General features: G+C 33.5%; 1 protein-coding gene across 11 annotated transcripts in view; it reads right to left on the bottom strand.

The window, feature by feature from the left end:
* The window catches only part of GRM8 (glutamate metabotropic receptor 8), an 858,863-nt gene that overhangs the window by 335,050 nt on the left and 510,058 nt on the right, over positions 1-13,755 (bottom strand). For all 11 annotated transcript variants that reach the window (XR_004058116.1, XM_030933345.1, XM_030933348.1 and 8 more), the window contains one exon: positions 10,870-11,070. Coding sequence is in view for 10 of the 11 variants with exons in the window: in XM_030933345.1 (XP_030789205.1) it covers positions 10,870-11,070 (201 nt within the window). In the remaining variant the exon portion in view is untranslated. The remainder of the gene's footprint in view (positions 1-10,869; positions 11,071-13,755) is intronic.

Raw genomic sequence — 13,755 nt, 5'->3', positions numbered from 1 at the left:
CCACCACCTCAAATCCTCTTGTAAGAAATCAAACATATATCTCAGTCCTGGGCCCAGTACAAACATTCCTCCAATTGTCTCAACTTCCTGGGCCCAGTACAAACATTCCTCCATATATCTCAGTCCTGGGCCCAGTACAAACATTCCTCCATTTGTCTCAACTTCCTGGGCCCAGTACAAACATTCCTCCATTTGTCTCAACTTCCTGGGCCCAGTACAAACATTACTCCATTTGTCTCAACTTTAGAAAAACACCACCTGGAGAGTCCCCGATAAGGTCACAACCGTTTGTGGAGTGGTTTTACTGAAAGCGCGGGAACCAATAAAAAAACTGCTAAATGTATAACTTAAAATGTTAACCAATTATAATGCAGTAACCAAAAGAATTCCCTTGTTCCTCTGTAACCTTACATATCCTGTTTACATCGAGCTATAAAAAGCGAGCACATGCATTGTTCGGGGCCCTCTTGTATGCTGTGGAACGGAGGGACCAAGTTCGAACTTGCAGTAAAGATCCTTGCCGCTTGGCTTTGACTCTGGACTCTGGTGGTCTTCTTTGGGGAATAAACGGTCTGGGCATTACACTCTGTGTTCCTACATCTGTTTCCTTATTCTTCATTCAAGGCTCACTACTGCATCCCAGTTTAGACCCAGGGTCAGCCCTCAATTATTGAGCCCATGGTACTCCACCTCTCTCCAGGATTTATCATTCATCCTGCTTTTTTTCAAATGTGATGAAGAGACCAGGAATTACAAAAATAAAGAATGAGTAAAAGAAGCCCAACACAGTGGATGAAGTTGAGTAGGACTCTAGGAAGAGCTAGAGTAAATCCACTGATTTGCTTCAAGCTTTTCTTCAATGCTGGCTCAGTCTTGGCCCACATGTAAGTCCTTATATTTTAAGGGAGAAATAAGAGATTAATAAACCTTGTCCTTCAAGACTATAAAAGAAATCAGACTTTGAAAACCTCACAGTTTAACACCTCACTCATTTAGAAAACAGAGGCAAGTAGAATTACACTGCTAAATTTTATGGTGACTTAATGGGTAAGATTAATAATTTACAGCTAGCTTGATGTTTCCTTAATCAGAAACAAAAAAATTACTTAATTGTGAATCGACCTATTTATTCCCAAAAATATTTATAAATTTTTGAAAAGTGAATGGATATACAGTAATATTGATTATATAGTGATAAGCAGAGACTTCAAGAATTATATATTTCCAAATTATTAATTTCTTCAATTGTATTTCTAATGAGACAATTATCAAAAAGGATATTATTTTTAGATCAACAGATAATCAATCATATTTAACTTTGTTTCGTTTACTAAACAAGTAAATTTAATCATAAGGAAATTACGCACCATAACTTCAAGAGTGACATTTTATGTCAATTTTTCCATATAATGAATTTCTGTCTCATTCTCTACTTAGATGAGGCCGGGCTCGGTGATTCAAGACTGTAATCCTAGCACTTTGGTAGGCCAAGGTGGGCAGATTGCCTGAGCTCAGGAGTTTGAGACCAGCCTGGGCAACATGGTGAAACCCCGTCTCTACTAAAATACAAAAGAAATTAGCTGGCTTGGCAGTGTGCGCCTGTAGTCCCAGCCACTTGGGAGGTTGAGGCAGGCGAATTGCTTGAACCCTTGGAGGCGAAGGTTGCAGTGAGCAGAGATCTCTCCACTGCACTCCAGCCTGGGTGACAGAGAGAGACTCCGTCTCTTAAAAAATAAATAAATAAATAAAATTTAAAAATGTGATGAAACAGAAAGTGTCAAGTTGATTACATCAATAATATATATACTAAAATACTGAATTATCTCCAGTAATAAGTTTGTCACAAACAGTTATAAAGAGAGATTGTTGGGGGAGTTAAGATACTTCTTTGATTTCTAGTCAAAGCACAGTACCTAGAACAGAGTCATCATTCAAATAATTCTGTATTTCCTTCCTCTATCTTTGACGTCTTTCCATTTCACACGTACCTTTACTTTCCTATTTTAAATACTATTTTCTCACTGTGACTACTGAAACTATCTCTTAAACACACCATCCCTGCCTTTAATCTCACTTGCTTCAGTTTTCAAATTGCTGCCATAGTTATTTTTCTAAAACACTTACGCTAGCATTTCACTGTCCTGCTCAAAAAGCCCCATTCCTTTTCCCTGCTGTGTCAAATCCAAAGCCAAACTTGGCAGAGGTTTCTCACCAAGCCCAAGCTCATCTTCAGCCTCATCACCTGACTGCTCGCACAACCACTGTGTTACATTCTTCCATAGTGGATGCTCAACTTTCTTAGAATGTGAATGCCCTTGCCTGTCTTCAAGCTATTATTAAACTGCCTTCTCCATCATGAATACCGTTTCCACATCTTGTCCACCAGAAGAAATGTCACTTTCTCTTTGTAACTTAAATTACATGTCACTTGCTCTCTGTTTTGTAATCTTTAAGCTTCCCTTATGTAGTTTCTCAGTCTCAACCTTATGTTGTGTTTGCAAATGCTCATGCCTCTATCATATCACTTATCAAATTGAATTATTGTTAGTGACAGGTTTCTGTACCTCCACTGTTAAGCTATGAAATTTGGCAACTCACAGGACCACATCATATTAAACTGTGTATTCTCGATTTTAAAAGACACAGCACTCTTGTAAAAATGAGGTACCTTATAAGAGAATCAATAAAATATAGGCAAAATACATAAATGATTTATGAAAGATAAACATGAATATAAACAGCTAAAGAAAGACAATAAGAACACTGATATAGGCATCTATTTTTTTTTTTTTCTTTTAAGGAACACTTTTGGCTTTAAAAGAATATGTAGAGAATTCAGACTTGGAAGAGACCTCAAATATTAGATCATTTTAGTATAATCTTCCCATTTAAAAGATGAAGTAGAGAGGCTTGGGTGAGCTCACAACACAAACAAGCAGCAGATCTAGGGGAAAATACCTCAGATCTCAAATATACAGTCAACACCATTATATAGTGTTGTGCCAGCTTTACTGAGAGACATATAACATATTTGAAAAAATGGAGAGACATTTCTTATTTATGGACAGAAGGGCTAAGTATAGGAAAATCATTAATTCTTTCTGAATAAATCTGTATTCAGGCATATTATAATTCTAGTAGAAATAACTAGGCATTATTTTCTGGGATTTTAATAGTATTTTAAATTTTAATTATGAGAGTAAATGAGCAAAAATAACTAGAGTGATTTTATACTGTACAATATATTGTTGGTAGATTTTAGTTAAAAACAAAGTGAATGAATTACTGTAGTTAAAAACAAAGTGAATGAATTACTGTAAATATAATTATTTTTATTTTGATTATGAGAGTAAATGAGCAAAATAACTAGAGTGATTTTATACTATACAATATATTATTGGTAGGTTTTAGTTAAAAACAAAGTGAATGAATTACTGTAAATATAATTGTTAATAATTTTCTTAGAATACATTTCTAGAAATAAGAAAATAAGAATTGGATACATACCAAGCAAATGATCTCCAAAAAAATGATGCTAATCTATATAATACATTTTAGTAACTATAAATGTTTAAGTCTTCATAAATTTGATAAGGGGAAAATAGTCTCTCATTGATGAATTGGCCTTTCTTTGATTATACGTGAGACTTAGCATTTTTTTCAAATATTTATTAACATTTACAAGTTTTGTTAATTGATCTCCTAGAGATTGCATAGTTTATATCAATTCTTGTGGCTCTTTTAATATTTAGGATATTGATGTTTTGACACAACAACCCCAATGAATCCTTATAAGTTCTGTTTTAAAATTATGTTCATAATTTTTAATATCCAAGTGTTATACTTCTAAAGAATCAAATAAGGCATTTTTTATAATAATTTATTTTACTGATTTTAAACTTTCCCATTCAAATCAAATAAACTTTCTCCTACATTTTCTTTTCTTTATTATTTTGCTTCTTTTTCACATAATTGTAAAATAAATTTCAAATGGATAATACTTTCTTATGTGGAAAAATCATCTCAGTTGACTCTGCTGTAAACTCTTAATCATCTCAGTTGACTCTGCTCTTTTAATATTTAGGATATTGATGTTTTGACACAACAACCCCAGTGAATCCTTATAAGTTCTGTTTTAAAATTATGTTCATAATTTTTAATATCCAAGTGTTATACTTCTAAAGAATCAAATAAGGCATTTTTTATAATAATTTATTTTACTTATTTTAAACTTTCCCATTCAAATCAAATAAACTTTCTCCTACATTTTCTTTTCTTTATTATTTTGCTTCTTTTTAACATAATTGTAAAATAAATTTCAAATGGATAATACTTTCTTATGTGGAAAAATCATCTCAGTTGACTCTGCTGTAAACTCTTAATCAATAAAATGTTATTTCCCACTGAGTTATAAAACCACCATTATCATATGATAAATTCATATATATATATATATATATATATATACACACACAATTGTAGGTTTATTTACTTATCATCATTATATGTTTCTGACTATTTCTATTTGGTTTATCACATGTCTGTTTTGGTACTAGTTTCATACTGGATTGTTTATGGTAGTTTATCACATGTCTATTCTGGTATTAGATTCATACTGGATTGATTATTGTAGTTTAACATTATTCTTAAATGTTAAATGTTTGGTAGGAATATTTTTCCTTAAAATCACTCTAGTTATTTTTGCTCATTTACTCTCATAATTAAAATTTAAAATACTATTAAAATTCCAGGAAATACTGCCTAGATATTTCTACTGGAATTATAATGTGAATGAATACAGATTTATTCAGGAAGAATTAACATTTTTCCTATATTTAGCTCTTCTGTCCATAAACAAGAAATGTCTCTCCTTTTTTTCAAATATGTAAAGTTGTCTTCAAATAGGTTCAATTTATTCCAACATATTTTCAGTAATTTTTGCAAAAGAAAACAAGAGTTTCAGTTCCCATGTATTAATCAATGACCTCTTAATACTATGTAGAAAAGTCTTAATGTTCTAATATTAATGTTATATTTTATCTTTCTAATATAAATATTGTCTTGAGATCAAATAATTTGAAAATTATCATGAAATGATTTTTCCCTTTTAGTAATAATCTTTGTCATTTTTGTTTCACGTTTACCACATTGGTTAAAATTGATAGAATATTAATAATTATGGTAATAGGTTTAATCCATCTCTTTGATAAGAATAACTATAAATATACAATCAGCTATAGACTAAGAAAGATGTGCTTTATGTGTTAAATATTTGGTCAATTTCTAGTTTGTTTTGTATTTATAACATAACTTAGGCTAATATTTTTATCATATGACTTTACATAATCTTATCAAATGTTTATTATTGTCTTATTTGACCTATTAGCATGATTATAGTATAATTTCTAATGTTAAACTATAATTATTCCTTTCAGATAGCTTAAAGGTATTTTATGCTAATAAATTTCCTTCAGAATCAGACTACAGTGTTCAAAGACTCTCGAAATTGTATATTTGGATATTTTGCATTAACTCTTTGAAATCAATAAGTTTTCTAAAGGAAAGAAGATGCTGATAACTTCAATCTCTGTACTGATCTTTACAATCTAACAAATATTTCCATATTATCCTTGGAATATTGAGCACTGAAATATTTAGATCACAACTCACTGCTGAGTTTAGGGAAGCTGCTTCCTTCCTCTTGGTGTCAGATAATTCAACCCCAATACAAGAGTTTGCATTACAAAATTCCAAAGTTGACTCTTCTCTCCAATTATCACAGATTCTACTTGATTCCTGTCTCCCTCAGACTAATGCAAACTCATCCACCGAAAGAAACAATGAGATTCAGATACCTAGGCATCACCCCCTCTCTCAGGTTTCTACCTCCCTGCTTAAGCTTTCCCCATAAGGCACTTATAGAAACTTTCTAAATGTCTCTTTTATCTATAGGGAGTGGTCTGTGACAACCAAGTTTGTACTACTTCCTCCTGTACAGATAATCTGGAATAGATCTGACATACAACCTAAGTTTGGCTAATGAGATTAAAGCTTCCAAGAAGTTGAAATTGAGACTTTTAAAACGTTAGTTTTGACAGGTGTCTTAAACAAAGAATAGCTAAACCCTAGAAATGGAGACCGTCTGCTACCCTGTGAACCTAGAAGAGAAAACCAATATAAAGAGAAACAGATAAAGCAGACAGACAGACAGAGATCCTTTTTTTTTCCTTATAGGTTTTTATTTCTTAGGACCAGTTCTTTCTTTATACTTGTTTCTGTTCTGCTATGGGGTTTCCTGATGCACATGCACAAATTCCTCATTTTAGCTGAATTAAGCAAGTTTTAGTTGGCTTCTCAAGTTGGTTGGTTATATACAATCAAACAATTACAATTAATATGCCACTGTGCTTGACCTGCCCTGACATGAGTTCAGCTATAGGGCAAGGAAGTAGGGAGATAGCTCTGAAATTCTATCCAACACTTTCTTTATGATAAATATGGTTCTCATAGTAACAGAAACACCTTTGATTCTATACAAGATGTACAAAATTAATATTGTATTGCCTATAGATCAGTCTGGAGTAAGGAATTGACAAGTTCCTAAAATATCTGACCTCCTTTTCTCTGTATTTTTTGATAAATCTTAGGGTTTAAAAATTATAGAAATAACATTTTGTTCAGATAGCAGCAATAAAAGTAACCCTAAAAAGAAAGTCTTTTTCCCTCTGGCTTCCCAAGTAGACAGAAGATGTTAAGAAAACCTGTAAGGGAAACATCAGTGATTCTGGATACACTATGATTCAGAATGTGCTTAAAATACAGACGCAGAAGATGGTTCAGGTACCTTTTTTCAGTGACTTAAAAAAATCAGTTTCAGTGATTACATTCAATTAAACCACCATTGTAGCTTATGTCTCTGATGCCAATTAGCACTCTACAGTTCAGTAGTTTGAATATTCCAGCTTTAGTTATTTTTTATGAAATAATTTTGGCCTGAAATACTAGTTGTTTATCACTCTAAATTCGAATATATTCTTTGCTTTGTGAATTAGATGATACACTGGAAGAAGCACAATCTTTTAAATATCTTTAAACCATTGCTTAAGTAAGCATACCACACACCTGGTTACAATGTGAGCAAGATTAAATTTTAACAGACCAACAGTTCTCTTTAATTTTATACCAATCATCTGATGAGCTTCCAGTACCTGGCTACTTCACCTCCTGCTCCTATAAACTGGAAGCAGAATCTTCCTCCACACTGATAACATGGTTTTACTATCTCAAACTAAAAAGGAGCATACAAAGAAATGTATCCTGATATCTAATTATGTAAAAAAGAACTAATTTAACAATAATTTTATCTGTACAAAAATTATACTTTGGGATAGCCACTATTCAATTTTAAATGGGCATTACTAAGTAATTCCATCAAATGGGTCAATTTTTTTTAATTCCTTGAGAGTACATTTTGTAGTTCACTGATCCTGGCAGATAATCGAGAAGGCCACACTGTACAAACTTGGCAGTTGTCTTATAAAGCTCATTATTTGACAACTGGCAATAGCTAGGCTAAAAATCTTCTAATATATACTATTTTTTGTTGTGTATAATAAGCAGCTCTGGTTCTAGTCAAGCACATCTGGGTTCTTCAGAAAATTAAAAATTGATCCTGGGTAAACCTTGTTTTGGCCAATGTCTTCCTTGCACTTTTGGTGTTAGGGAGGTGGGACAGCTATCCCACCAGGTGAGAACACCAGCTATCACCACCATAACCAACTCATCTGGTTTCCAATTAACAACATAACATAGCTGTTTTCTAGGTTCCTAACAGCTAACAAAAGCACCAAAACTCTACTTCCAGCTGCTATTAATTCCCTGCAAAGAGCAATGATATGTATGTGAGTCTGTAGATTGTATGTGTGCTTCATAGAGCCACTGGGACTCTTCAAGGTACTTCCGAGACCAGTAAGCAAGACTAAGGAAGTGGACCGGCCAGAGCTATGCCAATCTCTTCAAGCCAACAGTTCTTGTTTTTTAACAGATTGAAATGTTAGATTTCTGAGTAGGATATTTTTGAAGATAGAGTCTTAAAACTAGAGTATAAGGGAGATGTTCTTCATTTATTCTTCAGAGTATGGTACATCCCCGTATCATCAGGGTTCAAAAGAGTTATAAATCTAAATCAAGGATGATTATCTTCCTCCTTGAAAACACCCTTAATGAAATATACTTTCAGTGTTACGAGAGTTACATCATTTTTTAACTTTGATTGTGGGTACAAATGCAAAACAGCCAGAGAAGACTTCTGCTTTTGCTGTAAAATTTTGTTAAATAACATTGCTCATTTGGCTGTCAAAGTAGCATATGACACCTTTCTTTTGGAAATAATTTCCAAGAAAATTTGTTCTCTCTTGAAAAATAGGTAGGCTTGCTCCTATCATATAATGAAAATTATAAATCACATTGTCAATCCCTTTATGCTTTGATTGCTTAAGAAGCTCAAAGTTAATGATTTCATCTTTTATTCTGCTTACCATATTTGTTTCTTCCTCCTTTAGTAGTTTTGATGGTGTACTTCTATTTAAACAGCTGTGTGTGTCATTTTTATCATAAACAGAATGAACATTAATATATAAGTCAATAATAAAATTAAAATGTGATGAATATCCTGGAAATTACTGAAAATCAACAGAATTATGTATTTTATGATCATTTGCTTATCTTCAGGTCTCTTATCCTGTATTATCAGCTACTGGAACACAATCAAGTCTCAAGTCCAGCAAAATCAATCTCCAAAGAGCTCAACAGAGATTGTCTTTTAAGTTCATATACTAAGATTTATTTATTTTCCATAACCCTCATCTGAGATATACGTAACCTTATATTAGACAACTTATATTATAAGTTAATATTATATTAACTTATAATGCTATAAGGTTAGCATTAATAACCTTCTATTATGCTCCAATAGGTTCTTGTTGCTTTCAAGATGAAGAATAAACCTTAATAATGGCCTATAAGACCTCACATGGTCTACATGGCCCGGCCTATTGCTCTGCCCTTATCTGAGACACCTACTCCCTTCAGATTTCATCTGCTCCTAAATCCCTATATTAGGGAAATGTCCACTATTATAAACTCTAAAACCAGAATATCTCCCTTTTCAGCACTCATTGCAGATTACATAATTATATTTTTGTTTGCTTATTTGATTAATACCTAAGTTCTCCAGGAAACTCTAAGTGCCATGAACGTTTTGTCTATTGTCCCCAGTAATGTATCATCAGCACCTGTCCTAAAAACAAGCACAGCAACAGCATCAGAAACACTTTGATAATGAGAAAAAAAAAAATCCACTGTAAAAAGTGGACAGAGCTCAAAGATCATTCATTGGAGTCTAGAGGCAAATCCTCTTAATAGCCATTACATTAAGATATTCTTTAACCGTCTTTAATAGGATCATTATATTACAGGATGGTATAATAATTATAATAATTGAAGTCATCAAGGAAGGGTTAGATTTTGATCTATGGTTAAGATAAAAGACAAATGCCTTTAAAATGCTTTCTTTAATGCTTCTTTAAAAGATTTCCCTGTCTTCTGGAGGTGAGCTTCAGTTCTATGGAAACTTCACACATCTGCGTTATTCTTCCCACCTCTTAACTAGCAATATTAGATAAAGGAAGAGTTCCCCAACCTCAGGTTATCGTAAACAACCTTGTATTGCAACATTCCTCTTTTGGTCAATTTCATAATTGCATAAAAATTATTTTCAAACTCCCGTTAGTATTCATATTCCCAACAAAAAGATTAATGTTATGTAATGCTTCACAAATATTCTGCCACAGACAATGTGTGTTGAATTTAAACCAAATTCTGTCTTAGGTTGCCTTTAAAGGAAAAATGCAAAAAAATGCAAAAAAAAAAAAAAGAAAAAAGAAAAAAAAGTTTCCACTTGAATTCTAAATTGAAGATGACCTTGTGCTTTTCTGAGAAATGCTGGCAGCTGAGGTCACTGGAGTGTGTTATGATAGACGGTGCAGTGCTGTGTGTGTCTCAAGGCATGTCCATTGTATGGATTAAAGCCAAACCAAAAGTATTAGGCAGCTCAGAGCATTCTATCATTTCATTTGAAAATAATGATCAAAGTCGTGGGCAACAACCATTGCAACTCTCATGAAAGAATGGCAGCATTCAATAATTCCATCACTTCAGACAGGCAGTTGGGCTATTCTCAATCAAATACTATGAATCCAGTATATTCTGTATGTTTCTTGTGGCAGTCACAGAAACAACATTTCTGCTTTTACAGTATAAAAATCCTGTCTACATTGTGTGCATCCCTTTGCTTCCAAATGACTGAGTCATTGAGAAAAATACAAGGAAACGGAAAACACAGAAACTGAAACCTCTTTGAGTATAAAATATATAGCAACCCCAAATCAGCCATTTTCTTCAAGTCAGCTTACTGTTTCAAAAGCTTAGAATCCATTTCGAAACAAAATGTCTACAATCTCTTCTCTAATAACAGCATGAACAAAACACTTTCAAAGAAATATAATCTAGTGTCAATGGTTTTCAAGCCTTCTAAGTGATCTCTTCAATAGTGATATTTAACTAGAACATTTTGATTGATAGAGGCTTATTTTAAACTTTTGCTTCCTTCACGCATAGATTAATGGTAGCATAAAAATATGTTTGAGATGTAAAAGCAGGTGGAAAAACTCACACTTATGATCAAAGAAGAGAACTGCTTCTAATTCTGTGTTTTCCACTCTGCCTGAGTATCTTCTATATATAGGAGGAAAAACATACCCTGTTGCTTTTAAAGTACTTAGACACACACACACACACGTTGTAACTTACCATTAAAATTTACAGCCCGAATATAACCAAGTAGCTCTTTCCCATCAATGGTACTCATTCGTGGACAAAGGCCAATGTATCCAGGGCAGAGATCTTTGTGCATATTGTGCAGGGCGTAAGCCATGGAATATACTGCATCAATTACAAATTGGACCTTTCCTTCCTGTTCATAAGATGAATCCCGAGCAATTCGCTCCAGCCCTGCAAAATAAAAGATAAAAACATCAGTTGACATTAGATTCCAAGAAAAGACGGCATTAGAGCTAAGATTTCCATCATTTGAGGACACTTAATGAGACACAACTATTTGATTTCACTTCTGATTAATTCTATACTTACTGAGTCAGGTTTTTAAACTGGATATTGAGTTTATTTAGAAAGAGTAAAACTATTTCATTAGCAACAAAAAGATATGAAGTAAATAAAAGATGTATAGTTTCATTATCGTTATTTCTACCTTATTGAGTCCTATTATATTGTGCATTCTAGTAATTACATAATGCTTTGGTAGTGGCTTGATCTTTTATGCAAAATGTGTAGTGTGTCATTCTTGTCATCTATCTCAGCTCCAGGAGTGTCATTTAATTAGTGGCCCAAAGCAAGGTCTTTCACCACCCACCAAATCAGTTATAATTTTGAATGTGCTCTATTTGGGAGCCTTTTTGTAATTATCATATGACAATACTCCCTTAAGTGACCCTAGTTATCTTTACAATGATCATTCAATTTGTTTTCTTTTTGAACTCAGTTTTCTATTTAGAATTTCTATTAAAAAGATGCAGACACCTCAAAATGAATGTCACTCAGAATAAATGTACCTGTGTTTGGGCATATTTAGGGCTGATAATTGGCACTGGAGATTACTTTTAGGTTGGTGTTTATAATTTAATACAGAATAGACATATATTTTAAATGAAATATAAATGAGAGCTCAACTATGATCCAACATTATCGTTTTGAAAGCAAGGAAACTGAAACTCATGGAGGTTATAATTACATGGGGTACATAGGGCAGGTTTGGGAAGCATTCATAGGTCTCAGACTGCAAGCCCAATATTCTCTCAATTCACAGAAAAGTTTGGTAGATGGCAAGAATGTTGGGCATGCAAGAAAAATTATGAAAGGGACATCAAGAGTTTATTAAGGGAACAAAAAGTGATCTCCTATCACTCCTCCATCCATCACCAACCCTTACACAACTGGTAACACTTAGACAAAAGCAAGTATTTTCAACTTTCCATGGATGTTACTAACCTTGAATAAATTGTACTTATGTTCAACACGTATTTGTTTTCTAAACACCAATGCATATAACATATATATTTAGAGAGTTGAATTAAAGTGGTTTATATTTGGATATTTACACTCTGAAAAACCTGTGGTTTTTTTCCTAAACAAAAATAGTGGTCAGTTTATTTTTATTCATCCAATTATTGTTTTTGTTTTTCCTTTGGTCTTAATCACTTGTGACACTGTTCTTTCAGATGCTCTTGGTTGGTATTCTGGTCTCTGTGGTCTGTCATGATGCTGAATTCTGCTCCTCCCTGTTTGGCATGGGTTTTCTGATTTTTCTCATGTCTCAACTTTTCATTCTCCAAGGCTGAGTTTCTTCATCCCCAACCTCAGAATCTGCTCATTGTCAATTTTGTCAACTACTAAAATTTCTACAGTCTAGAAATATAAATGGGACTATAAAATGTTGGCTACAGAGTCCAGAACATTAGATCAATTTTTAATAATTAGTTTAATTCATTTTGGAAATTAGCTTTTTGGAAAATTAGTTTTCCAAATCTTTCTTGCTGTCTAAGTGTATAGTCCCATATTTCCAATGGCCTACCATATCTCTATGTAGTCTCCTGCTTCCATATCAAACAATATATGTAAAACGAGGCTATCTCTGTAGGAGATTCCCTAAAATATCCTACTGATATTTTGCAAGTTTGCAAGCACAAAGAGACAGGGAAGACTACTTCTCAAAAGGTATATTGTCTCCTTCAACCTACTTTAGCTGCATGATCTAAGCTAAGATCCACAAGACATGGGGACTATGTTCTCTCCCTATCTCTAGGTTATACTTTTGTCTCCTGAGTCTTAGGACAACACTGCTTGTTCCCAGAATCTCTCATCAAGTTTCCTGTGAAAACAACCATTTCCACTTCTGCCTAAAATTTCTCTCCCATGGCTTTAACCACAAAGTAGAGCATTCATAAATAAATATTGAAAGATGGTTACAGCAACCAAATAGATGCTATTATTTTCTTACAGATTCTAGTCTGGTGACTATCCACTCTTGTTAGTCCAGGACTGAGGGGGTTCTCAGGACCTAGGATCAAAATGTGAAGAGCCCTGGAAAAACCAGGATACTTGCTTATGAACAAAGAGGTAAGTGACGAGGAAATTTCAGAGAGAAGACTAAATAACGACTTTGAGGATCAGTCCCTAGGTCTGGATGGATATCCCTGTGTTTCATTTATTTTGCATCACTGCACTTGAAAACAGAAAATGAAGACAATGAGGTTCAGGGCGGTTGTTTCCACACTTGGTTCTCTCCTTAAGTACAGATTTCTTAGCACCACCCCAGACTTGCTGGGTCAGAATCTTCCTACCTGGGACATAAAGGATCTGTCATTTCAACAACTCACTAGGAGATTCTGGTGCAACCAGCTAAGTCTGTGGGCCAGCTTTAGGAAATTTCTGCTCTTCCATACAGCAATCCTCAAAAATACCTCTATAGATCTATTGTTTAGAGAGTTTTATGGTATTGAAGTATGAAATTAATAATTCTTTCATGATATGCACAACCCAAAGAAAATCTAATCAAATTATTCTCCTTTTCTTACTAGATGAAGAGTCAAAGAACACAAATCCCAATACTCATGCATTTCA

The sequence above is a fragment of the Rhinopithecus roxellana genome, chromosome 6 (assembly GCF_007565055.1).
Source record: "Rhinopithecus roxellana isolate Shanxi Qingling chromosome 6, ASM756505v1, whole genome shotgun sequence".
Classification (NCBI taxonomy): domain Eukaryota; kingdom Metazoa; phylum Chordata; class Mammalia; order Primates; family Cercopithecidae; genus Rhinopithecus; species Rhinopithecus roxellana.
This window is presented reverse-complemented; position numbering and strand designations above follow the sequence as displayed.